The 27,962-nt window shown below is 37.8% G+C and overlaps 1 protein-coding gene and 1 long non-coding RNA gene across 5 annotated transcripts in view; both read right to left on the reverse strand.

The window, feature by feature from the left end:
* The window catches only part of LOC141564566 (uncharacterized), a 76,344-nt gene that overhangs the window by 37,557 nt on the left and 10,825 nt on the right, over positions 1-27,962 (reverse strand). For 2 of the 4 annotated variants that reach the window (XM_074307183.1, XM_074307182.1), the window contains exons 3-4: positions 25,692-25,818; positions 24,481-24,576 (exon numbers count right to left, since the gene is read on the reverse strand). In XM_074307183.1, the coding sequence (XP_074163284.1) occupies positions 24,481-24,576; positions 25,692-25,818 (223 nt within the window). Of the gene's footprint in view, positions 1-13,049; positions 18,212-24,480; positions 24,577-25,691; positions 25,819-27,962 lie in introns of those variants that run through there. The other 2 variants (XM_074307179.1, XM_074307186.1) reach the window with 2 other exon arrangements.
* Positions 20,818-23,938, reverse strand: LOC141564571 (uncharacterized). Its single transcript, XR_012488654.1, has 2 exons — positions 22,780-23,938; positions 20,818-21,831 (listed from the first exon to the last, which is right to left on the reverse strand). It is a non-coding gene; the product is annotated as an uncharacterized LOC141564571 (long non-coding RNA).

Consider the following 27,962-nt stretch of genomic DNA (forward strand, 5'->3'; position numbering starts at 1 on the left):
ATTATATTATATATGATATTAACATAATAGAATAAAATTGTTTGGGTTTTTTTGTTTGTTTTTTGCATCACTCATTTAAGAAAACCTTATCTCTCTTTGTTATTTGCTGGAAGTCTGCACGACTTGTGAATGAGTAAATAAACTGCGGGTTTCTTGTCCATCTATAACTTGTGCTGGCTTATTCCTTCCTCGGCTAGCAAGGTCCGGAAAATTCTTGCAGCATGATGTCTGTGGTGTGCGACAATGCTGATATATCAGTTAATGATCAGAGTGAGAATTTAGGGGACCTTTAAATGTTTTGTAAAAAGAGAGATGGGAATGATTTTTTTCATTTTGGGTCATTTTGGGAATGACTTCAGCCAAGCAGAAAGGCCTGAAGCCACATGAGAAAGTGCTGGGAAAGGCGCTGAGGTCCAGCCACGAGAAGCAAGAAGGAAGTTCTCCCCACGTCCTTGGCTCTCTAGAGCTCCGCCACACTCACTGGTGTGGACCTCTCCTGGACGCCTGGTAATAGAAAGCTCAATACCAAAGCTCAGGACATTTTTTTCACTCAACCAGTCAGTGAATCATATTCTTATAAATTTGGAGAGGGCAGATTGTGTAAGAAGCTCACTCTCTGAGAGATTTAATTTCCAAAGAGCCCATTGGGGATGATATATTTATTTCACTGTTGACATATAATCACATACAACATGTGAGTCTCTCCTGCTGGAAAACTGGAAAGTTTTTTTGGATACAATCAAGTGGGTCATGCACGCTGGTTTATAAAGCAGTTTTAGGTAAAATTTCATTAGGGCACATAGGAAAGAGTATGTTTTTTGGATTAAAATTTTAAATTAAACAATGAGCAAACAAGCTAGGAATATGAATGGGAAAAAGAAATTGGCTTCTCATCCTCCAAGTTAAAGTTAAAGTCAACAGTGACTTCTTTTTTTAAATTTTTAATTGGAAAATTTATTAAAGTCTACCGGCCCACAGGATTTGCACCCAAAGTGTGTGCAGTCGAACAAAAGGACAGAGGGTTTTTTATAGAATTTGACAGAAACCAGCAAAGAGGTTAGCTTGCTTTCTTATCTGACATATTTGCAACTTTTTGTTATGGGCATAAAAAACATGGTAGGGAGACAGAAGTCTTGCACGAGATTTCTTCTACTACTGTTATGCAGGAGAAAAGGAGAAAACCATGCAAAAGGAGTTTGAGACTGCTGGGTTATTTTAAATTCTCCAACCCAATTTTTACCAGTGACTTCTTAATTGCCAATTTGAAAGGCTTTTTTCCTCTATGCAGTCTTTGGCATTATGGATCTCCATGGATTTCAGAAGAAATTAGAACACTAATGCATTGCTGATAGAGTTGTGAGCTGATCCAACCATTCTGGAGAGAAATCTAGAACTATACCATTACATCTAAAGAACTATAAAACCATGTATACCATTTAACTCAGAAATATCACTCTTAGGTCTGTAAATCCCAAAGAGATCAACGAAAAAGGAAAAGGTCCTATATATACAAATATATCTCTCGCAGCTTTTCTTTTCTTTTTTCTTTTTTTTTTTTTTTTTAATTTTTGTGGTGACAAAGAACTGAAAACTGGATTGGCATCCACCAGTTGGGAGATGACTAAATCGACTGTGGTACATGACTGTGACAGAACATTACTGTGCTATACAAAATGAAGGGCAGCCTGGGTTTTCAGAAAAACCTGGGAAGATGTGTTAACTGATGCAGAGTGAACTGAGCATAGCCAAGAGAGAGAGAGACATGCTACTGTACAATGACCAGCTGCGAGTGACTTAGCTCTTCTCAGCAATACAATAATACAAGACAATTCCAAAGGACGTAAGATGAAAGCCATCCAGCTCCACAAAAAGAACTGGCGGGGTCTGAACACCAATCAAATTACATCTTTATTTGCTCTTATTCTTCTTAGTTTTCTTTTTTCTCTTTTACAATGTGGCTAATATGGGAATATGTATTGTATGACTATGTGAGCATAATCTCTCTCAAAGTGCTTGCCTTCTCAAGGAGACAAAGAGGTTTTGAAACTCTGAAATTATTTCTGAAATGAAATTTTAAAACTGTTTTCACATGTAACTGAGAAAAACATGAAAACACTTTCTAAAAAATTCACAAAGTACCCTCTCAATGAGACAGTGTTAGATTAAACTGCTAAAACAATATGATTGTGAAAATATATGAAGAGATTGGATCCTCTGAGAATGAGAGAATATAAAACACTTGGGAATGATCCCCTTCAGCTTACAGTGTGAAGAATAGGGGCTCCAACTGGTGAACACTGACCTTCTTTATCAATCTGTGGGTGTGCACTTGGCCCTCAGTATCCCAAAACCCAGAAGAGAGGGAGATCCATAATGCCAAAGACTGCATATAGGGCAAGGATGGAAACTGAAAAAAAGCCTCTCAAGTTGGCAATTAAGAAATCACTGGTCCCAAGGAAATAAAGAAGGGAACGGGACCTGTATGTGCCAAAATGTTTGTGGCAGCCCTTTTTGTAGTGGCTAGAAACTGGAAAATGAACGGATGCCCATCAATTGGAGAATGGTTGGGTAAATTGTGGTATATGAAGGTTATGGAATATTACTGTTCTGTAAGAAATGACCAGTAGGGTGAATACAGGGAGGCCTGGAGAGACTGACAGGAACTGATGCTGAGTGAAATGAGCAGAACTAGGAGATCACTATACATTTCAACAATGATACTGTATGAGGATGTATTCTGATGGAAGTGGATATCTTCAACATAGAGAAGAGCTAATCCAATTCCAATTGATCAATGAAAGACAGAATCAGCTATACCCGGAGAAGGAACACTGGGAAATGAGTGTAAATTGTGAGCATTTTTTTTGTTTTTCTCCCCAGGTTATTTTTACCTTCCGAATCCAATTCTTCCTTTGCAACAACAACAACAACAAAATTCAGTTCTCCACATATATGTTGTACCTAAGATATACTATAACATATTTAATATGTATGGGAATACCTGCCATCTAGGGGAGGGGGTGGAGGGAAGGAGGGGAAAATTTGGAACAGAAGGGAGTACAAGGGATAATGTTGTAAAAAATGTTATAATTATAAAATTAATAAAAAAAAAAAAGTGAAGCAGAATTGCAAAAAAAAAAAAAAAAAAAAAAGTCATTGGTGACTCCGAGCCAGTTTTACTTGGAGGAGGAGGTCAGAATCCAGAGTACAGAGGAAAAACAGGCAGTGGGAGGTGGCCCCTCCCTGGAGCAAGGAATTAGACTGAGAAGGGGAGGAGAAATATGGGAGGAGAGCTAGCCCCAGAAGGTGAAGGCTCTTGAAGGAGGGGGATGGTATGGTTGTGTTTGTCCAGAAGAGAAGAAGCCAGGGTGCGGAGAGATTATGGAGACTGGAGAAGAGAAGATTATTAGTGAAAGGATAATTCTGTGAAGCAAAGGGCAGAGATGAGTGCAAGGATGTCCAGAGAGGGGTTTCACTTGGAGAGAGGAGTATGTTTCCATGTGATATCATTCCCAATCCTGGGAAATAAATAGTTTATAATATAGATATAGATATAGATATAGACATAGATATAGACATAGATATATAGTATCATTCCCAATCCTGGCAAATAGGTTATGTGTATATATATATATCATTCCCAGTCTTAGGAAATAGCATAGAATCACCATCTCATAGATTCTACAGTGAAGGACATAGGCAGAGGTGAAATGACAAGGGCCAGGCAGCTCCTAAGTGTCCAAGGCACCCACAGCTGCTTCTGCCAACTAAAATGTTATTACTCATAGAACACTTCCAGCTTTAAAGTACTGAGGCCATGATCATTGAGCCGTGTGCAGATGACAAGAGGTTCTGCAGGAGTGGATTAGGACGGAAACTAATCAAGTTTAACAATCTGATATACTATAAGATATTTAATAAGTATGGGAGTGCCTGCCATCTAGGGGAGGGGGTGGAGGGAAGGAGGGGAAAAATTCGGAACAGAAGGGAGTACAAGGGATAATGTTGTAAAAAAAAAAAAAAAAAAATTACCTATGCATATGTACTGTCAAAGAAAATGGTATAATTATAAAAATTAATAAAAAAAAAGTTTAACAATCTGAGAAGAAACTAGCCTCCCATAGGACCAACAAGATGGAGATGAGATATTTTCTCTGATCCTCACAATCTTTAACCCTCTCCAAAATAGGAATTATATGACAGAGATAAAGAAATTTCAGCTGTCTCCACAGTCCATCAAGACTTCTTAAACTTTTTCCACTTGCGAAATTTTTATGTGACCCCAGTTATACAAGAATATAAAATAGATATACAAATCAAACATTTCAAAAATCATAATTTCATGACCACCCATATCCAGTTATAACCTTACAGTTGCGATCCATAGTTTAGGAAGCTGGGATCTAAGTTACATGAAAACCATAGAAAATAAAAATCTGAACTAATAGCAGACAAGATTAATTTTTAATCCTTACCTCACTTAACAACTTCCTACAGCACTATATGAATATCTAAGTTGACCCGTGCCCTTGCAACAGAATTCAACTTTACAGACCAATGGTTTTCAAACTTTTGTTCTCGGTATCTTTATGCTATTAAAAAATATTGAGAGTCTCTCCAAGGAGTTCTTGATTGTGTGGTGTTATACTTACAGATATTTACTCTATTAGAAATAAGAGCTAATTATGAATTTTTAGATCCTCTGAAAGGGTTTCAAGGGACCTCCAAGATTTTCACACTTGGAGAACCACTGATATACACTACCCTCATCCACATCTTCCTAGTGCCCCAGAGATCCAAACAGTAAAACAGTAAAAATTTGTTTTTAAGAACAGTGAGGAACACGGTAGCAGTGAGGAGCAAAAATGACCTCTAAAATAAAGAGAAAATAAAGAAAAACAAGAAAAGAAGAAACTGAAGCAGGACAAAAGCATGGGCAGTATTAGACTAAACCTAGGGGAAGAAGCTAGCTGGGATCAATTCTGTCCTCCCAAAAACTAGTTTGGGGCAGAGGTCTAGGTCAGTCAGCAAACTGGGAGGAAGCTGGGACAACTTTGAAATCCATTGTCCTGGGACACTCTTATCACAGGGGAGGGAATCAGAAAAGGAATAATAGGGGAAAATCAAGGAAAAAAACTGCAGTTACCAAAGATCTGTGGAAGAGGAAAACTCAATTAAAGATCTGGAACATAAGAAAATAAAGCAAAAGGAAAGTTGGATAACAAATAAAAATAACCTCTAGAAAAGGGGAAAGGGTCCAGGTATCTCTTAATAAGTATTGCAATGATAAATGTGGAAATATGTATAGAAGAATTACACATGTTTAACACAAGTATTTAACTAGAGGAAGAGGTAGGGGAAGGGAGGGGAAAAAATTTGGAACATCAGGTTTTGCAAGGGTGAATGGTGAAAACTATGCATATAGTTTGAAACTAAAAAGCTATTACTAAAAAAAAAAAAAAAAAAGTAAGGGGCAGCTAGATGGCACAGTGGATAGAGCACCAGTCCTGAAGTCAGGAAGACCTGAGTTCAAATCTAACCTCAGACACTTAACACTTCCTAGCTGTGTGATCCTAGGCAAGTCACTTAGTCCCAATGGCCTTAGCAAAAATAAATAAATAAATAAATAATAAATGTATTGCAAGACATATATGTCATAAGACATATGAATTCTTAAGAAATGACAGATTAGCAGCATGATGTTCTTGAATGGTTTAAAAGACAAATTAGAATCATGAAAGCAAAATTTATGGATTATACAACAGAAATAACATGCAAAATAGGAAAAAAAATTCCATTGTGGCAAATGCCACCAAAAAAACAAGGATAACTAATTGAGAATACACAGATATGAAGATTCATCTAAAAAAGAGAGGCAAGAAATAGCAGTGTTTAAAAAAAAAAAAAAAAGTCCAATCCATATACAAGTAGAACATATTGGTCTTGTAGACAGAAAGTCTTTGAGAAAGAGAAAACTAAAAATTATAAGTGTGCCAAAAGAATGTCACAATCAGTAATTTCATTAAAGAGAATTTTAATTTCATCAAAGAGAAAGACAACAAGAAGACAACAGCCAAAATTTGTGAGATACAGTTAAAGCAATATTGAGGAGAAATTTATATCCCTAAATGCTTACATCACAAAACAGACAAAAAGCAGATTAACAAACTGGGGATTCAATTTTTAAACTAGAGAAACAATAATTTTTAAATCTTCAATTAAACATCAAAATGAAAATCCTGAAAATCAAAGAAGATGAATAAAATATATATATAAACCAATATTATTTTTTAAAAAAATAAAACCAAATTACCACTAATAAAAATCAAAAAGACATATGTACCATCAATGAAGATGGAATTTAAGCAATTAATAGGAGCTGTTTTGCCCAATTATATGCCAATAAATCTGACTGAAATGGATGAATAGTGCCCCAATTAACAGAAGAAAGAGAATTCTTAAATGATCCTGTTTTAGGAAAAGAAATTGATGCATGCCATCATAAATGAGCTTCCTTAGGGAAAAAAAAATCCCCAGGACCAGAAAGATTCACAATCCACCAAATGAATTTAACCAAACTTTTAAAGTACAATTCCAGTATCACACAAACTATTTGGGAAAATAGGCAAAAGAGTCATATCAAATTCCTTTTATGATACAAACATAATTTTGATACTTAAACCAAGAAGGGCAAAAACAGAAAAAAAAAAAAAAAACATAGACCAACTGAATATAGATACAAAAATTTTACTTGAGGGGATACCCACATCAATTGATGAATGGGGCAACCCATTGTGGTATATGTCTATGGTGGAATGCAATAAAATGTTCAGCTTGATGATTTTTAGAAAAACAGATAGACTTGCATGAAATAATGAAAAGTGAAATGGGCAGACCCCAAACTATGTTGTATACAGTAACAGCAATATTGTTTTAAACACAACTTTGAGCAACTAAATCATTTTAACTAATATAAATACACAAATTAACCACAAAGAACGTATGAAGGAAGATGCTATCTGCATCCACAGAAAAGAACTGACAAATAGAAGGGTTTCTATTTGAATGAAATCTATATAGAATGATTTATCTGTGAATAATAGTAACCTTTTCGAGGGTGGGGAAAATGAGTATAGAAGAAAAAAGGGAGGAAAAAGAAAGTTACATGATAACTTTATTATTTATCTTAAAAGAATAGAAAGTTGTGTGTAAAAGATTTCTAATTTATTTGCAATCATCTTTTTTTCTATTCTACTATTCTGGAAATGCCTGTTTTAATTCTTATATCCATAATAAAATAATTTTTTAAAAAAATACTAGCAAGTAGACCACAATATTAAATTAGTACCGTCTGGTACTAGCTAAGAAAGAGTGGTGGATCAATGGAATCAGTTAGGTACACAAAACAATGACAATAGTAATCTTGTGTTTGATAAACCCCAAAACTCCATTTTCTGGAATAAGAACTCACCATCTGACCAAAATTGCTGGTAAATCTAGAAAATAGTATGGCAGAATCTAGAATCCCAAAGAGATCATAAAAGAGGGGAAAGGACCCACATGTGTAAAACTGTTTGCAGCAGCTCTTTTTATAATGGCAAGAAAGACTGAAATATAATTTTTTTTTAAATTTTCTTTGCTAAGCTTTTTGAGACAAGGCTAATATGGAAATGTGTTTTGAATGATTTCACATTTATAATTCCTATCGCATGCCTTGCTTTCTGAATAGAGGCAATATGGGCAGGGAAGAAGAGAATTAAGATCTCAAAATTCTTAAAAGAAAAAAATGTATAGACTGCAAACCTCGTTTTGGTTTGTCCACTGACATGAAACAAATTCTGCAAGTAATCAGGATAAATTCCATTAAATATAAAGGAAAAGAAATGCAAATAACAGGAGCTTAGTTTTCCACAAGAGGGAATAAAATAATGTGTTCTAATGAGAAAAGGAGTAGTTCCAAGCATTTATAATGGAAGGCCCATTCTCCACTTTATAGCTGGATGGGACTCTCATTGACTAGTCCTCCCATCATCCTGTGAATGTTGAGATCTATCCTTGACCACATGGATATACCCATTGAGAAAAGGTTATTGATCTATTATTACAACTAAGTATCAGTTTGAGACTGATGCTTATTTATTTGAAGTGGCAATAATAGCGATTGCCTGGTTTTAAAAAAAATTTTTTTAATGTTTCAGGAGATTAATTACACTTGAGCAGGGAAGGGGAATAGAAACTGAAGAGTAAATCATTAAGCATATATCACTGATCTAACCAAAGAAGAGGTTATCATGGCAATGATAATGTTTCAGGAGATTAATTACACTTGAGCAGGGAAGGGGAATAGAAACTGAAGAGTAAATCATTAAGCATATATCACTGATCTAACCAAAGAAGAGGTTATCATGGCAATGATGATGACAGGGTCTAACTTCTCTGCTGGACTAAGCTTAAAAAATTCAAAACCCAGGTAGCCTCATGATTGCAAATGAATTTTTGGAACAAGGAGATCTGGAAAGAATAATTTCATACAATAACCAATTTCAATTATGTACAGGCAAAACCTAACCCTAACCCAAGCTCCAAGTTGGCTTTATCAATTTTCTGTGTACTTTTGTTTACAGGGAATTCTCTCAGTCTCACAAATAAATTACACCAATGTTGGATGGTTTTTTCAAAACAATGGGATGGAATGGAAATCTCCATCTATAAATATGACACAAGGATGAAGCTGATGGATTAAAAGAAGAAAAAACAAGAAGCCCACACAACTAAAAATGGAAAGGATCAGAAAAAGATCTATTAACATGGGAATCCATAGCTTTTAAATCTGAAGAAGACTTAGAAAGTACTGACAAAAAATCCAAAACTTGTCAAATTTCATAAGGTAATCCAATGGGACTGAGTCATAAAGATTTTCTGCTAGTGGATAAAAATCTAAAACTGACTAAAAAGTTTCTATAGATATTTAACTAAATACAGAATAATAAAATAAAAGAATCATCAAAAAGAAATACAAAGAATGAGTACAATCTTCAGCCTCAAATTTTAGGTTTCAAACTTTAAAATGTACAACATATGCATTATCCATAAAACTTTTAATAAACCTGTCAGAAATCAGTTTTCTTTTAATACTAGTTAGTTCTAACTAACTTCCAAAGTTAAAATCCTTCAAATCAACAAAAATCTGGCTACAAAAAAGAAGAAATCCAAGATGAAAAGAGTTACTACTCAAGATTTTCTCCATCTGGAAAAAAAAATCACTATTTCTCATTATTTCTTATTTGATATTTTAATTGTCTGAATTATATCACTTTCCACCAATTTATAACAAATCAAATCTTTATATTAATAGAAGTTCAAAGCATATTTTTCTTATTGCCTAAACCTGTATAACAGTACTTTATTACATTAAAAATAAAAAAGCTCGTGTCCACACAAAAATTATCATCTCTTCAGCTTTACATACATTTTCATGTAAAATTTTTAATCTTTCTGGAATTATTTGTCAGGAACTTAAAAACTTTATTTTGACAGCATAATAAGATTGATGAAAATGTTGTTTTGAATATATGGTAAACTTCTGGAGTCCACATTAGCTTAAAACTAAAAATAAATGGGAATAATCTACTTCAGACTGAAACAGACTTAAGAATGCCAAAAGACATCTAAATTAGAATAGACTGACAGCAAATTCAAGATACCTAATGGACTCTTTTGTTAGGATTACAAGGTGAGAACTAAGGTTGTCTGGGCAATTCTCTAGCTCAGAATTCACATCTTTAGTTCCAGCCTTTAGGGGGAGTTTACACCTTGAACTTCTGAAAAGGAGTTTTACACAACCTTTAAAAGGAGCAAGTTCATTGGTTGAAGTAATTTTCCCACAAGTCCCTGAGTTCTCACATGCCCATTCTCTGGGAGGATAAAAGAAGACAACATTGGGCCCGGAGAAGTAGTCTGGATTGGGGAAGGACAAGAGCTGGAGGAGATTCAGAGCTCCCAAGAAACCTGCTCACAGAGAAAAGATTATACAGAAAAGAGATCTCCTCCCAGAGAAGGATTCCAATTGAGAGACGACAAGAACTTTACATTTTGGCACCCAACATGAGGCAAGGACTTTTGCTTATCCTGACAAGGACTGATTCTGAGCCCTTCAGAGGAGCTAGCCCAGACCTTCACACTCTTTCTTTTATTTTTATATTTTACTCTGCACAAGGATAGTTGCATTTTAAGCAGCAAAATGAAGTCTTATTGACAAATTTCCATCTTAATACTCTTTAATATAAGAATCATTAAGGATATATGAAGGATCGAAGACTAATTTCATGCCATCCTCCAGGTAAACTGATGCGTTTTTTGTGGAACTAAATTACAAATTGGGAGGAGGCTTAAAAAGAAGGGAAGAAATTTATAGATGGGAGAATATATAATATACCTTAATAAAGTCAAAAGTTCAAGACAAAGGAAACTGATTCTTGTAGTCTCTCAGAAATGAGAGCACCTACAGCAGAAAGGGTGAGGCAAAAAAAAGGGGGGGAGTCGTCTCATTTCAGTGGCTGGAGGGAGTACCACTGATAAATGCATCCATTGGATAAGCAATATCATCTAAAAAGAGATGGAGAACTTCTAAAAGCTCTTCTCGTCAGATCTGCTGCTTACACAAGGTCATTCATCTTGTCTAAGGTGAAGAGAAATCAGCTTTAGGAGCAACTGATACCCAAAAGAGTAGAAAGGCATGGATTAAAAGAAGAGATGTCAGGGCCAATGGGAAAGATGACCATGGGGAAGAAAAGAGTCAAGAATGGACTGAACGATCAAGGTCCAGGGGGATTCCGACAATTGGGAAGTTCCTCCTTATTAAGAATTCCTATTTCTAAGAGAGAAAAATAACAAGAAAAAAGGAAGGGGCTCAAGGAAAATATCCCCAAAGCAACAGCAGAATCTCTTTAGAAGAAGGAAATCAAAACTGATATCTCAAAAGTATTAATGTCATAAAGAATAAAGAAAATAAGGAAGGACCAATTCATGCAAGTGTCATGAATCCAAACTAAAGGATAGAATAGTCAGAAAAAAATAAATAAAAAAGAGAAATAAGGGAAAATCCTTTCAAGGAAAAAGACCAGAAAATAAAAATAAATTTTAAAAGAAATAAAATAGTTTGAAGAGAAGATTCTACCTGATAATGAGAACAAAAGAGGAGAATTAAATATCTACAAAAAAGTAAGCAATAAAAAGCGATGAATAAGCAAAAAAGTGAATCTAGTGAAAGGCTTAATTAACATGTAGGGATGAGAGGGAGATATAAATCTATCTCATAAAAAAACAGGGATAGATTACATTAAAAAAAAAAAAAACCTTATAGAATGTTGCTTACATGAGACATTTTTTTTAAATACACAGAATAAAAATGATTGTCTGGGGGGAGCAGAGATAAGGGAGAAATGTACTACTAATTAGGTAAACCCGAAAACAGCTGTTTTAATCATGCTATCACAATAAGCAGAAACAATCATTGAAAACATGGAAAGAAATAAACAATTACATCAGAATAAAAAGAACTATAGAGAGCCAACCAATAGCACTACTAAAATTGATTAACATTTCATTTTATAAAAGAAACATTAACTGCACTATAAAACTTTGTAGCAAAATGACAATATTTCAATGTCCCTATCTCAATTTCACAGCACAAAGAAAATGAGACTTGAACAATATCCCAACAAGACTAGAACAAAAAAGATTTTCTAAATAGGAACAGCATTTTCTAAATAGGAACTGCTCAAGAATATACATATTTTTAACATCACATAGAACTTTTACAAATATATTATTTTGGGGAGAGAACAATGCAGGAAATTTTTTCTCAATTATACATATTTATAATGGGAGTTGTGGGTGGCAGAGGCACATGGAATTTTTACTAGTAAAAAAAAAAAAGAAAACATTCAAGCACTTTTAACAACTGGCTAGAAAAATTTCTGAACCAAAACATTTTTTTTAAAACCTAATTAATAAAAGAAAAGAAGATGACTATTTCCTTCACTGATGAAGGTTTAAAAAAAAAAAACTCAGCTAATTCTAAATACATAAAATTTAAATGTTTAAATAAAATAAATAAAGGTCAAATTGAAAAAGAAATTATAGAGTGGAAAATAAACTATTACAGGAAAAATGAACAGGAAAAGTCATTTATATTCAAGATATGAAGAAAACTGACACTCAAAAGAGTAGCAAGAGCTATCCTTCAATAGATGATGGGAGTTTTCCAAAATCTTGATAACCACAAATGAATTCTTCTAAAGCACTAACAAAAAGAAAGTCATTTGAAAATAATTTTGCCAATTCATGTCATGCTTTCAAAATTGAAAATGAAAAAAATGATTAATATATTTTTTTAATTTTGAAATTCACAAACATGAAATAAAACAAACATCTTGAAAACAACATAAAATAGAAGGGGAAAAGACTGTACATGAAACAAGTTCTAATATGCATAACTTGACTATTTTTGAGTAATAAAAAGTTCAACATGGCACTTTTAGATCTGTTCTCATTCCTTCTATCCTATTGTAAATATTATTACAATCCATCAATTTCCTTCATACTTTGGCACATAGAAGGTATAGAAAGGTCAATGCTATTCCTAATCCCTCTCACACTGCTATCCTCTCCTACCCAAAAGTGGAAAAAGTCGACAATTAAAAGATTACTAATGAAGTCACATAGAGAAGGAAAACAAATTCCCACACTATGTTCCTTTCCCAAAATGTACTTTTTATGCTGTATCTCTACAGCCCTATTATGGGACATCACATGTGATTTTCCAGTTCTTAGCCATGACAGAAGGAACTAATGTCATTATTTTGGGTATATTTGAGTCCTTTTCCTTTAAGAGAACATGCCATCTAGTGGTATCAATGAATCAGAAAGCATCCCTAATTTCATGATTTGGCAGAGGACTTCTCCACTTTGCCAACAGAAAATTATTTTCCCACAGTCCTTCCTGCACTTTTTTTTTTCTCATTTTCCTTGTCAACTGCATCATACAGATAAGATGAAGTCTGAGAGTTGATTTAATTTGCATTTATCTAATTACTGACTTGGAGCATTTTTGCTTCAGCTTTTTTTTTTTAATTATTACATTTATTTTCTTTTCTATTGATATGCCCTCTCCCAGATGAAAAAGAAAAAAATGCAAATCTACATAACTGAGCAAAACAAAGCCCCTACAATATTTCTGATACTCATTTTCTAATCACCTTTAGCAATCTGAATTTTTTTTTTTTTTTTTTTTTTTTGAGGCAATTGAGGTTAAGTGATTTGCCCAGAAACTCACATTTAGTGTCTGAAGTCACATTTGAATTCAGGTCCTCCTGACTATAGGGCCAATGCTCTCTATCCACTTAGCCACTCACCTATCCCTGAATCTTACAATTCCCTATTAATATGTCTGATGCTCATTTTCTAATCACCTTTAACAATCTGAAAATGCTCTATCCACCAAGCCACTCACTTGTCCCTAAATCTAATTATTAGTGATTTGGATTAGGGACTGTAAGATAATTTTCTTTTCCATATGGTGGTTGATAATTTGCATTTCTTCTTTTGAAAAATGTCCATAGCTTTTGACCATGTTTATTATGAAGAACTGTGAAATTGATTGCATGACATGGGAGATGCTATGAAAGGACAACCCAGTACAGTGTGCCCACATCAAAGGTATTATGCTCTAGTAGCAAAGCATCATTGCAATAGCTCAAAAAGAAGATGAGATGCCCAAATTTAGAAGGATCTCCACTCCAAATATTCATATGGACTATTTGAGCCCGCCTTGTGGTAGGGCCTTTTGAGCTCCAACTGGACACAGTAACTCGCCTCCAATTTGGTATCATTTTGGTCCTATTTGAGAGTGAAGGCCAACAACAAATCAACCAATGTTTATTTTATCTATTCTTTATATTCCTGTATATAATCTCTACCTGTTCTTTTTATACCTTGAACACAAGGCCTTTATAAGAGAAACTTGCCATAAATATGTTTTACAGTTAATTGGTTGTCAAATTTTTGATGCTTTTCTTTCTATGAAATGAAAAATGCCAATCTACACAACTGAGGAAAATAAATTCTCTACAATATTTCTGATGGTTATTTTCTAATCACCTTTGGAAATCTAAAAATCTTTTTTTTTTTTTGGAGGCAATTGAAGTTAAATGATTTGCCCTGAAACTCACAACTAATGTCTGAAGTCACATTTGATATTTCCTGTTATCCTCTCTGTCCCTTAACTGGAGATGAAATCTTCTATTATCTATAACCATATCTCATTTATGGTTCCTCTGATTTGTTTGAGATGACATTTTATATCTAATTTGGGTTTTTTTAAGAGCTAATCTTGGTCTACAATGTGAGATGCTAGGTCTTATTTATTTTCTGTCAGTATACTTCCCATTTCTAGAATCGTGTAATGATTAGTAAGTACTAACCTAAAGTGAAGATGTTTGAATTGACTGAATACAACATTATATTTTGAATATGCTTTATATTTTGTATATTAAAAATTTCTTCAATTTCTCAAGATTTTTATTTTTAAGTAGAGCAAAATCTTTTTTGATGACTACTGCTTTCTGATAAAGCCTAAGATTTGGCCCTGCCAAGTCTCCTTCCTAGAATATAGGAAGAGCCTGTGGGAAAGAGACATATGAACATATTTTTAATGAGAACACAGATTTAGAGTAGGAAGGGACCATCGAAACTACTGCATCCCACCTCTTCATTTTAGAGATGAGTAGTGAGACACGAGAAAGGTTGCTCCTTGCTCAGTTACAGAGCTAGAGCATCTGGGGCAGAATTTAATCCCATTACAATTGATATCTTCTACTCTATTCCAAAGGTCAATTTGAATTAAAAGAAATTACTAAACTGTGTTTTACCCAACTGATTTTACTATGAGACTTATGATCCAAGGAATGGTAATCATGAAAACAGTATTTCCTCTGTGACTTAATGCTTGCAAAACTTTTAGAAATATTGCCTCAATTAATCCTCATCTCTACCCTGGGAGAAAGATGCTCTTATTATCCCTATTCTACAGATGGGGAAACTTAGATAAAGATTACTTGACTTTATCAAGGACCATATACCACTAGCAAGTGCCAAAAAGTTGAACTGGAATTCAGGCCTTGTAGCTCAAAGCCCAGCATTTCATCCACTGGGTCACCTAATTGCTTAAAAAAAAGCATGAGAGAAACTAATGTCCAACAGTTACCAAAACATTTATACAAGGACTCTTCATGCCAGCAAACAATAGGAAACAAAGTGAGTACCAACTAATTGGGTAATGGCTAAAGAAATTACAGCGTATGAATGCCAGGAAATATTGAGAAGTAAGGTCAAATATTAGGATTTCAGAGAAAAATTCATTGCACTTTTAGGCTTCTATGCACAGTATGAAATCTGTTGAGGTCTCTTCTGTTGAGAAGTCTAAGTCTTTCCCTTGTTAATAAGATCCATAAGTTTTATCTTCAACATGATTCTCCAATGTATGGTCAAGCATGACTCCTAGGTGAAGCCTTTCCCAAAATCACTACTTTTATATGCTATCATTCCATTATGAATAAGGCTTCTCTCTATAATGAATCCTGTATTATAAAACAGAGATGTTCTCTGGCTGAAAGTCTTCCTACATGGAATCCATATGTAGATGTTTATCAGAATGAATTTTCTTAATACCAAACAGGTTTTGACTACCATTTGAATGCCATTTCTCATACATGGTAGTGATGAGATTTCTATCCAATATGAATTCTCAAAAGGAAAATAACAGATGATTGTTGCTTGAAGCCATTAATATATTAATTACATTTGTAAGGTTTCTCTCTAAAACAGATTCTTTGATATTTAGCAAAAGTGGCCCTCTGGGTGAAAGCCTTTCTACATTGATCACATTCATAAAGTTTCTCCCCAATGTGGATTCTCTGATGTTTACTAAAACCACAGCTGATTCTAAAAACCTTTCCACGATGATTATATTTCTAAGACTTTTCTCCAGAGTGGATTCTCTGATGGGCAGCGAGACTGGAATTCTTTTCAAAAGCCTTTCCACACAGACTGCATACATAGGGTTTGTCTCCAGTGTGGATTATTTTATGTATAGCAAGGCTGGAGCTCTTTGTGAAAGCCTTTCCACACTGATCACATTCATAAGGTTTTTCTCCAGTGTGAATTCTCTGATGTTTAGCAAAATTGGCCCTCTGTGTGAAAGCCTTTCCACATTGATCACATTCATAAGGTTTCTCCCCAGTGTGGATTCTCTGATGTTTAGCAAGACTGCAGCTGATTCTAAAAGCTTTTCCACACTGATTGCATTCATAAGGTTTCTCTCCAGTGTGGATCCTCTGATGTACAGAAAGATGGTTTCTCTGTGTAAAAGCTTTTCCACACTGATTACATTCATATGGTTTTTCCCCAGTGTGAATTCTCTGATGTACAGCAAGACTGGAGCTCTTTGTAAAAGGTTTTCCACATTGATTACATTCATAAAGTTTGTCCTTATTATGGATTTTTTGGTGATCCGTTAGACTGGAATTGGATCTGAAAGCTTTTCCACATAGTTTACATTCAAAAGGTTTCTCTCCAGTGTGTATTCTCTGATGTGCAGCAAGATGTGAGTTCTGTGTGAAAGCCTTTCCACACTGATTACATTCATAAACTTTCTCTCCAGTGTGGATTCTCTGATGTTTAGCAAGACTGGAACCAATTCTGAAAGCCTTTCCACAATGAGTACATTCATAAGGTTTCTCTCCAGTGTGGATTCTCTGATGAGTAGCAAGGCTGGAGCTAATTCTGAAAGCCTTTCCACACTGATTACATTCATGAGGTTTCTCCCCAGTGTGGATTCCCTGATGCTTAGCAAGGCTGGAGCTATATCTGAAAGCCTTTCCACACTGTTTACATTCAAAAGGTTTCTCTCCAGTGTGGATTCTCTGATGTACAGCAAGATTGGAGCTCTGTGTAAAAGCCTTTCCACACTGATTACATTCGTAAGGTTTCTCTCCAGTGTGGGTTTTCTCATGATCAGTAAGACGGGATCGGCATCTGAAAGCCTTTCCACATTGTTTACATTCATAAAGTTTCTCTCCAGTGTTAACTCTTGTATGTGAAGCAAGATGGGCCCTCGGTGTGAAAATCTTTTCAATTTGATCACTTTCACAAGGTTTCTCTCCAATGTGGATCCTCTGATGTAAAGTAAGATGGCCCTTATGAGTAAAAGCATTTCCACACTGAATACATTTAAAATGTTTCTCTCCAGTCTGGATTTTCTGTTTAGCAGGAGTGGCCCTCTCAGTGAGAGCCTTTCCACGCTGATTACATTCAAAGGGTTTTTCTCCATTATGGATTGTCTCATGTAAAACAAGACTGGAGCTGTATCTGAAAGCTCTTCCACACTGATCACACTTATGGGTTTTCTCTCCAGTGTGTTGTTTATTTTTCTGTTGGCCAGTAAGGAGTGATGTGTTGTTGAAACCCTTCCCACATTCATTGCATTTATAGAATTTCTCTCCGGTATGAATCTTCTGTTGTACTAGATCTGAGTTCTGACCAAAGACTTTTCCACATTGTTTACATACATATGTTCTCAGTTCAGTATGAGTTCTAGGATGGTGAGGAAGAGATGAGTGATGGGATAAGGTTGCTTCACATTTATTTTTTTCATAAGGCACCTTTGTAATGTGAGATTTCTGATGACCAATGAGCTTAGAGTTTTCATTGAAGACTTCGCCATCCTTATTACTTACACAAAGCATTTCTCCAGTAAAACTTTTTTGATGTCTAATGAGGTCTGAATTTGAGGTGAAGGCCATTTTTTGTTGATTAGATTGATATAGCTGTATTTCAGGACGCTTCTCATGGGACTGGAAAGGCTCTCTCTCTTCATTAAAGCATTTGCTAGATTCACTACCCTGAAAACAGTCATTCCCTGAGGTCATTTTATTATGGTGATTTAGAACTGAAGACTGATTGACTTCCTTTCCAATTTTATCAACTTGATGGTCACTCTTTGGATTTTTATCTTCCGTGATATTAGAGTCACAGATTTTTCTCAAACTGAAGTCACAGGGACCATCACTCATGAATCTTTGCTGGCCAGATTCTTCCACAAAAATCCTCAGCTTTGTAGTCATCTCATTCACTTCAAACCTGGTCTCTACATCTAAAGAAAACAAACAATCATATATACAGAAAGACATACACACATAAATATATGTTCTTTTCTCTGATGGCAGAAAATAAACTGATTTATATTCTATTTCCCTAATTAAAAAAAAAAAAGTTTTAAAACTTAAACACACAGACTCAATCTGTGGAAATGCCATTTGATCACAAAGATCTTCACAAACAATAACACTGGATCTTCACAACAAACCTGTGACAAAGGCAGGGCAAGTATTCTCATTACCCTTCCCAACTTAGGCCACAAGCTCATAATGGCTCATCCTGATCAACAGCCCTGCAGCCAAGACTAGAACTCACACCTGTGACTGAGCATGCTCTGTCCATGGTGCTAGATGGCCTTTCTCCACTTCCATCTGCACTTTCTATCTTTTCTTCAAATGCGTGTGGTTGATTACCTTTAAAGCTCTGCCAGTCTCAGGTTCTCTTCCTGCTATTCTGTACTGATCACTTTGGATGCACTACCACAAGGTCATTCTTGGTAAATTTCATATGCTAAGTTGAGAAATAGGTTTACTCTTCTTAACCTTTCGTGATAATTGTCAGTGTTACATCCAACTTTTCTTCTTTTCTATTCAGATCCAAAGATATTAGGCCATTTTAGTGTACATATGTTAAATATTCATACACATTCATTATCATAAAGAATGTCTCACACTGTATCTTGAGTCCAAGATCCTTCTGTCAGGAAGTAACATGATTCACTATTGGTCGTCTAGTACCATGGCCCATTTAGTGGTTCATGAAAACTCTGGAGGTTCAGGATGATGTCCAAGGGGTTTTAGCTACAACTCTTTGATGGCACCTTATGCAGCAAAGAAATGTCCAATTTTGTTACCAAGATAACACGCATGGGCATAATAAGTTTTGTTGTGGAATAATTCCAAATCATCATGATGGAGTAAAAAATGATTTTGGCGTTCATGCAACGATTACCACAATCACTGACCGCTTCTAAATAAGTGCAACATACTGTTCTGGTTTCTGAACCTGACCTCAGTGTGTCTACACTGCCATACAAGTACAAATTAGCTCCCCACGGATGGTCACCGGTATGTTTTCTATATCCTGCTCCCAGGGAGCTCCCTTCCATGGTTGCTGGAACCTCATCATATAAGCTTCGCAAGAACTATCTCAGGATAAGCAAATGTTTATGTTCCTCTATTGCAACTTATGTACTCCAAGCCATTTGGAAAACACAATGGACCATCAGAGAGTCTACAAAAACATTTCTTATATTGCCTCTCATTGCAGAATTAAGGCCACTTTCTGGGATGAACTTATCTTGTGCTTATGTGGCTGTTCCTCCATTTGTCAAGGGAACCCAGATCAGTCAGTCCAGCGAGTTTCTGTAACAGTGTAGCCAGTGTACAGTGGTACAAAGAAGTTATATCTTTAGAGTTGTGTGTGTATACTTGTACCTGGTATATAAAAAAGAATAATCCAAGGGGAGCTGGTGCCATAGTGCCAGAGAGAAGGCCTGGAGAAGATGTTCAATTCAAAATGGCCCTAGGCACTTAATATCAGTGTGACTGAGCAAATCCCTTAACCCTGTTTGCCTCAGTTTTCTCATCTGTAAAATGAGCTGGAGAAGGAAATGGAAAAGAGTCGGACACAACTGAAACAACCAAACAACAGCAACACAACAACCACCACCAAAGCAACACACACAATTCAAATTCAACTACGGTTACCTTTTGGTATACTACTTATCATTAGCCAATGGAGAATTATCTGTTATGTGGTAACTAATATATAATCATTTTTGTTGCTCAAAACAAAACACATTTCTATCTCAACAAGAAAGTTTATAAAATTCCCCGAAGCCTTTTCACCTTATTTATGTGTAAGGGAACACTGACACTGCAATCAGATAATGAATCAAAATCACTTAACATGAATGGGCTATTCTATAGACCCCTCCTCCCCTCAGAAGCTGGTATGACTTCAGTGTCTGGAGCAAAGGCCTTGGTCACTGCCTCCCTGGCTCAGGCAGACAAGAGGCTCTGCAGCCCAAGAGGGTGGAATGTGTATAATGTGAACTTCTATAAAGCAAGGATCTGGTAAGAGAGAGAAACAAAGCTGGGCCTAGCAGTCTGGAAGAACCAAGTCCAAATTGCACCTCGGTGTCCTGCTAGCACTGAGATTCTGGGCTAGTCACTTAACTGCCTCCAATTCTTCGATTGTCAACTGCATGTAACAGTATCTACTCCCAATGCAATAGTGGTGAAAATCAAATGAGATGATCTCAGTAAAGCACTTAGCAGAGTAACTAGCAAGCGCTATATAAATGTTAGTTATCATTGTCCTATTTATGTCATCATAAGTAATCAACTTAATGCAGAATCAAATTGAGAATTGGGTTTATCCGGTATTGAACTAATACTGTAAACTTTTATCCAAAGGAAAAAACCCAATTTTGAAATTTCAACATTTTTCAAGTTGTAACATTGGACTAAAAATGCTATTCCTATTCAACAAAATCTGTCAAATGAATTTGAACTGAAATCTTGCAGGATTTGTTAAAAAAAAAAAAAAAAAATTCTGATAGAAAGCCCATAATTCCAAAATTTAAAATAGAATAAAATTTTATAATTACAAAGGATAATGAAATATTAATTTGGATCTTTGTAGAGTGAAAGTCATCTGAGTCATTATACTAAGCATCTGATATATAAATTTGAAGCCTTATGAGGAGAACAAATGATTGTGGGGGAATGGGAGGGAAGGACCAGCATCATAACACTATTAGTATTTCTGAAACAAGTTCTAAAACCAAAAGATTTAGGGAACTAGTGCTCTGGAGTCAGGGCTGTTCATTGCATTGATCCCTATCATTTTAGTATAAACCCTTCTCCTGGTTGTGCTTGCTTCTCCTTATATCAGTTCAGACAATTCTTCCCAGGTGTCTCTGACACTGTCTTTGATCATTTCTTCTGGTGCCACAATCTTCCATTATATTATTAAACCATTATGTTTTCAGTCATTTCCCAGCATAAGGGAAATTTTTTAGGTCTTTGCAACAACAAAAACTGAAGCTGTAATTTTGTATTGTGTAAGTAGATCTTTTTCCTTTCCCTGGGATTCTTTTATAAGTCTAGTATTCCTATAATTGTATAAATATGTATGCATATATTGGGTTTAACATATATTTCTACATGTTTAACATGTATTAGACTACTTGCCATCTAGGGGAGGGGATGGGGGGAAGAGGGGAAATTGGAACACAAGATTTTGCAAGGGCTAATGTTGAAGAATTGTCCAAGCAGATGTTTTGAAAAATAAAAAAGCTTTTAAAAATAAGTAAATGAAATGAAATGAAATGAAAAAAAAAATTAAGTGTAGTGCTCATCGAGAAGTCAAAGGAGAGACGGAGGAATGAGTCTAAGGACACAGATCCAAAGGCTATTACAGAATGCAACTTTTCATCATAATGCTTTTTCTGCCACACAAAATGCTATCTGGTTCTGTTCTCTAATGCTTTCTGCTACCTCCTCTGCTTTTATGGGTGGATTTATCCCGCTGTCATTTTGTTATAATTCATCACATTTGCTCCAAGATATCCTCTTATTATTTTTCTTCTTTATCTCTGCCTCAATCCTTAAAAAAACAAAAATAAAGAATAGCTGCAAGAAGAGAAAGGGATCCATACAAGTAATTAATTATACAACTGGCATGACTCCACTCCTACCCTCACTTTGTCTGCCATTCACCCCAATCCCAGATGACTGACTTCCAAAATCTCTTATCCCTTCATCTCTCCTCTCTGAAGCTTTCTCTATGGCACAAAATTACTCTCTTCCATGAGACAATTAAGCACATAACTGACAGAGCCCTGTGTCTGGTGTCAAGAAGACCTGAATTCAAATCAAGATTCATTTGCAACGTTCCCCAAATCCCGTTGCCTCATTTCGCCTCTTTATTTATCTAAAAAAAGGATGATAATAGCATCTACCTCCCAAGCTTGTGAGGCTTAAACAGGACGCAGATGAATCACCTGGCACTTGGCAGGCCCTAAACATGGTAGTTCTTCTTATTGTGATTATTATTTCCTCACCAACCTTACTCTCCCCTCTAAACAGCTCTTCTTCTCCCTCCTAACCACTGATTTCCTCTTGAACTCGATTCCTTTCCATACAAAAACGCCTTCCTTTGCTGGCTCAGTCCTGAGGCTTCTCCCCACACCCTCTCTGGATTTGGACACCAAACAGAGCTCAGGACAGCACTTCTGCCTTCCTTTCTGCACCAAGGGTTAGTGCCACGCCCAGCATGCAGTGGGCACTGAATCATTTCCACTGTCTGCTCGGTGCCCAGGCAGGGATCAGGGCACAGCCACCAACCCATTATCTGGATGCCAGGCTCTCGCCCAGTCTGCAAAAGTGGGTTTGGGCCTCAGGCCTCGGTCCCTCCCTGGTCCCTGCTCCGCTCCCAGCACTCTCTTTGTCTGGTTCTGAAGCTGATGGGATCTGACCGAACCCAACACTGGAGACCCCAAAGGCTTCTCCTTCCCTGGGATTCCCGGGAGTCTCGACCTATCACACAGCTCACCATTTATTTTCTGAGAACGGAGACCAAGACTGGGCCACAGAGATGAGGAGGACTCGGGGTGGAGGACTCCCACAAGCCTCGGCCTTTTCTGGCTGCTCCCAGGAGGCAGTGGCTTCCGATCCCAAGGCCTGCAGGGATCAGAGCCCAGGCTGTCTGGGCCACACAGCGCAGGTTCTGTGATCTCAGCTGGGCCCACGTGCGCCCAGGCCCTAGACCTCTCCCTGAATGCCTCCCTCTCCCATTCCCCACAGCAGCTTTTCCAAACCTCTTGATTGCTCCCCAGTTCTCTCCCTAGGATGGCTGCCTCCAGGAGTCTCGGCATTTTAGTTATAAAGGACCCTCTGAAAGCTCTGAACCTTCACCTCCCAGAAATCAGATGTCTCCTTTTGGTGCTTTGCCCCAGGCCACTCCGAGCAGAAATCCTCCCAGGCTATCCCACCTCCTGGTCTAGCCCAGTGTCTTCCAGAGCTTCCATCCCTCTTCCTACCTGTTCCTTCCCTAAACCAAAGGCCGCATCCCCACCCCTGGAAAACCCTCAGGAGGGCTGGCCTGGGTTCTGCCCTCTCTGCGGGCCTCAGTGGCCATCTACACCTGGGTTTCAGTCTCCTTCCGGCTTCCTCCCCTCGAAACTCAGCATCCAGGCTCCATGTTCACTGCCCAAAGGAAAGGGCTCTCTGAAGTGGCCCGGGGTCTCTCCAATGCCAAGTCCAGGGGGTCTCCCTCCATGCTGCAACCTCGGACACCGTCTGCCTTCCCTCTCGAGCTCTTGGTGATGATCCCTGGGGCTGGCTCCCCACCATAAGAGCCCGTTCCTCCCCCACATCCCCATCTTCCTCATCCATCTCACCCCAAACACCCCTACCCAAGCGCCATAACCGCCACACCCTCACATCCACCATGGCTGACATTACACAAAGTCCTTGCAGACATCCCCTCGCCCGCCGACATGGCCACTTCCCGGATCGGCCACAGTCACCTCCCGCCAGAGGGACGGCCAGAGCTGTCTTGGTCCTGTGGCTCCTCCTGTCCCGTCTGGCCCCCCAGCTGCCAAATTCATCTCCCTGAATGCATGTCCCTCTGGTCACTGCCCGCTTCACAGACTCCCTCCCATCACTGGAGTCCAAGACTGGCTAAGGCCCCTCTCCCACTCCCCAGTCTCCCCCTCCACATGAGCACTAACAGCTGGGACGGGCCCCCCCTCGCTCCCTGACCAGGACACTCCTGTATGCTCCAGCCGCCCTTCCACTCGAGGTCCCAGTGAAAGCTCTCTTCCTACAAGGGGTCCTCTCCAGGCCTCCTTCGCCTCAGAGCCTCCCTCTCTGGATTATCCTGGCCATGGTGGGTGCTTTCCCCACTGAGCTGTGAAGTCCTGAGAACGGGACAGCTGCCCAGCCTGCCTTCGTATGGGAGCGGGGCTGCTGCCCAGCCTGTCTTCATATTCCTGGGGTCTGGAACACAGCTGGTGCTTAATAATCAGCCTATAGAACAGCCTCAGCCCCATGTGGACGCTCTCAGCAAAGTCCCAGGACCCAGGGTCAGGGTCCTGGGAGGAGCTGCGGGCCAAGGTGTCCACCGCCTCTGCCGCATTCTAGACCAGGAAGCTCAGAGAGTCAGCGACTCCCCAAGGGGCCGCTGCCCAGAAGTCGGATCTCTCTCTGGGGCGAGCTGTGGTCCTCCCCCATCTACCAGCAGCTCACTCACCTGGACCAGAGCTCCTTCGGCCTCCCTGCGCTGGCCCTCCCGCCGCTCTCCCAGGCTGAAGAGGGGACATCAGATCTTCTCTGAGAACTGGAAGCCCTGGGAAAAAGGAGTAAGGGAGGGATGAGGATGGAGGGAAAGGGCACTCCAAGGACGCCAATCCCCTGCTGGGATATGGGGGCACAGACCCTGCCACCATAGGGAACCAGAAGATTCCACTTTTTTCACCTGTCCCAGAAGGCCAGCACATGGCATAGCTTCTGCTCTCTGGAAATTAGAGGCAGCTCTCGCTGCAGGGGTTGGAGCCAGAAAGGGGCCTCCCCCCGGGAAGGGGCAGTGAAGTCCGCCTGCCTCAGCGTTGCCATCTCAGAAATGGGATCATCAGAGCACCAAAACAGCAAGCAATGGGGAGGATCTCTAAAAGGCCCTAGGACCAGCCTGGACCCAGAGCAGGCAGACACAAGTGCTCGCTCTTTCCCCTGCTGTCTCACTGGGCTGGATTTGAGAGAAATGAGGAAGAGGAAGGATAAACTTGCTCTTCCAGGCAGCATTAGGAGCCCTGAGCTCCAGCCTGCTGCCCGTGACCCAGAAGAATTCTCTGAAGACCAGAAGGAGGAAGGAGCCGCCGAGGAAGGAGGAGGAAGCAGACGGGTATCCCTGCCCATCTTCAAGGAAAAGCACTTTTCAGAGATTTTCTAGGAAAAAAATCAGCTCCAACAGAGTGTACACTAAGTATAGCGTATGGGGCACAACTCCATAGGGGTCCTGTAACTGAATATGGAGTTGTGAAATTATGACTTATTAATAGTAAATGTTTGATTTATGAACTTACATGCCCAGGGTCGCAAAAAAATTTCTTGGGCAAAAAGGAATTGCAAATGGAAAAAATATTTAACGTCCTGCTCTAGTTAATCTCTGAGATTCTATAAGACTGGTTTAAGTTTTGAACTAGGTAAAATAAGAGAGAAATAATTTCAGGAGCTACATAAGCAAATCCCAACTTTCCATCACAAAATCCAGAGACCTTTTATTTAAAAAACAACAACAACAACAAAAAACAAAAAACAAACAAAAAAAAAGAAAAGCAGGCAGCAGGACCACCCTGTGGAGACCCCAGCCTTTGGAGTAATTGATATTGATAAAGGTTCAACAACAGATAAGAAATATATTCCTTTGATGACAGATTCTGAATAACCAGGGGAAACAGTCCTTACCCAGAGAAAGCAAGTTCTGGGAGGTCTCCAGCATGACCTCTTTGTACAGCGCCTTCTGAGAATGGTCCAACAGGCCCCATTCCTCCAGGGTGAAGTCCACGGCCACGTCCTGAAAGGTCACCGACTCCTAAACCACCAAAAGTCACTTAATTTAGAGCTGAGAGACTCCAGAATTCATCTAGTCCAGCTCTCACCAACTTAGAGGGGAAAACCGAAGTGCAGAAGTATCTGCCCCAAACTTCTAGCACCTTTACGAACCCCAAAACCAACAGGTGAAAGCAGTCATGAAGAGCCCATGGGAATGCTGGGAAAAGCATTTTATATCTGAGGTGATGATAATCACACGGGGAGCTGGAGAAACGTCTGTCTATGAAATGCTTCTCCCTATGGTAGGAGGGAGAAGAAAGACTGTGTATTGTGGGGAAGGAACACCACCGGTGATCACTGAAGAGAGTTAGGAAAGAAAAAGGAATGACCCGATGAATTTCTGAAAAGGCTGAAATAAATTCTTACCTAGATGAAAGCATGAAAAGAATTCTCAAGAGATCTCGCTCACCATCAACGGTATGGTTCTGTCTCCACTCAAGTAAAGGAAGATTGATAGTGAGGGATTGGGATGATGTTATAGCTCACTGGCTTGATGATTATTTTCCCTTGATAATGAAATATATCCATGAAGTCTAATATTTATAAAAAAAGGAAGAGCCACTTTAATGGGGAAAGGAGAGTTCCTCCATTTATGAAGAAAAATGTACTATTAATTGACTTCAGAGATTGAGCTGATCCAAAAAAGAGATACTGACACAAGCTAATCCATAAAACAGATATTGGTATTTTATTAACAAAAATTGTAACATCTAAACACATCCCTAAAACCAAAGGGCATTGGGGATCAAAGGTCAAGAGAATAGTAGAAGCAGGATATCAATAAAAATAAAGTTTTTTAAAGGAAAAAAGTCAAGAGAATGAGTTAAGAGGCAAATGAACGAATGACATACAAGAGTGGCCAGATCTGCAAATACCCCAATACTTAGGCAGGTTCATCTCTTTGCCAACCTGCTACCCGGAGAACTTGTTTTGGCCAATGCCCTTGGCATCTGATGCTCTTCCATTTCATTTTTTTCCATTTCTAATAAAATATGATTCCCTTTTTCAAACATTCTATTATTTCATGTGGATAAAAATGTTCACATTTTCATCATTTGGGTGGCGCCTTAAAACATCTTATTAACATACTATTTATAATCTAAATTTCACTCTTCTTTTACTGCTATTAGGAATTTCTAAACAACTGAAGAGCTTACTATTATTTTCCTACTTTTTGAGATTCTCAAGAAATTAAAGAACTTTCTTTTCCACTCATTTTCTGAGTCACGATTCTTCACAGCATTATATTTACTCAATGTGAGCAATATCTGCAAGAAGGCTGATCTTTTATTGATAATTAATCTTATTTTCCTACTTTTTGAGATTCTCAAGAAATTAAAGAACTTTCCTTTCCACTCATTTTCTGAGTCACCATTCTTCATAGCATTATATTTACTCAATGTGAGCAATATCTGTAAGAAGGCTGATCTTTTACTGATAATCTTATTTTTCTACTTTTTGAGATTCTCAAGAAATTAAAGAACTTTCTTTTCCACTCATTTTCTGAGTCACGATTCTTCATAGCATTATATTTACTCAATGTGAGCAATATCTGCAAGAAGGCTGATCTTTTATTGATAATTAATCTTATTTTCCTACTTTTTGAGATTCTCAAGAAATTAAAGAACTTTCCTTTCCACTCATTTTCTGAGTCACCATTCTTCATTGCATTAAAATTTACTCAATGTGAGCAATATCTGTAAGAAGGCTGATCTTTTACTGATAGTCTTATTTTTCTACTTTTTGAGATTCTCAAGAAGTTAAAGAACTTTCCTTTTCACTCATTTTCTGAGTCACGATTCTTCATTGCATTAAATTTACTCAATGTGAGCAATATCTGTAAGAAGGCTGATCTTTTACTGATAGTCTTATTTTTCTACTTTTTGAGATTCTCAAGAAGTTAAAGAACTTTCCTTTTCACTCATTTTCTGAGTCACGATTCTTCATTGCATTAAATTTACTCAATGTGAGCAATGTCTGTAAGAAGATAGATCTTTTACTGATAACTAATTTATAACTGAAACCCTAATTTGCTCAGAAGAGACCTCTAGCAAACCTTTCCTTCTCCATCATCCCACCTACTTCATTCTCTACCAAGGTCATGTACTGGACAGTTCAGCTCAA

Source organism: Sminthopsis crassicaudata, chromosome 3 (genome assembly GCF_048593235.1).
Source record: "Sminthopsis crassicaudata isolate SCR6 chromosome 3, ASM4859323v1, whole genome shotgun sequence".
Lineage (NCBI taxonomy): Eukaryota > Metazoa > Chordata > Mammalia > Dasyuromorphia > Dasyuridae > Sminthopsis > Sminthopsis crassicaudata.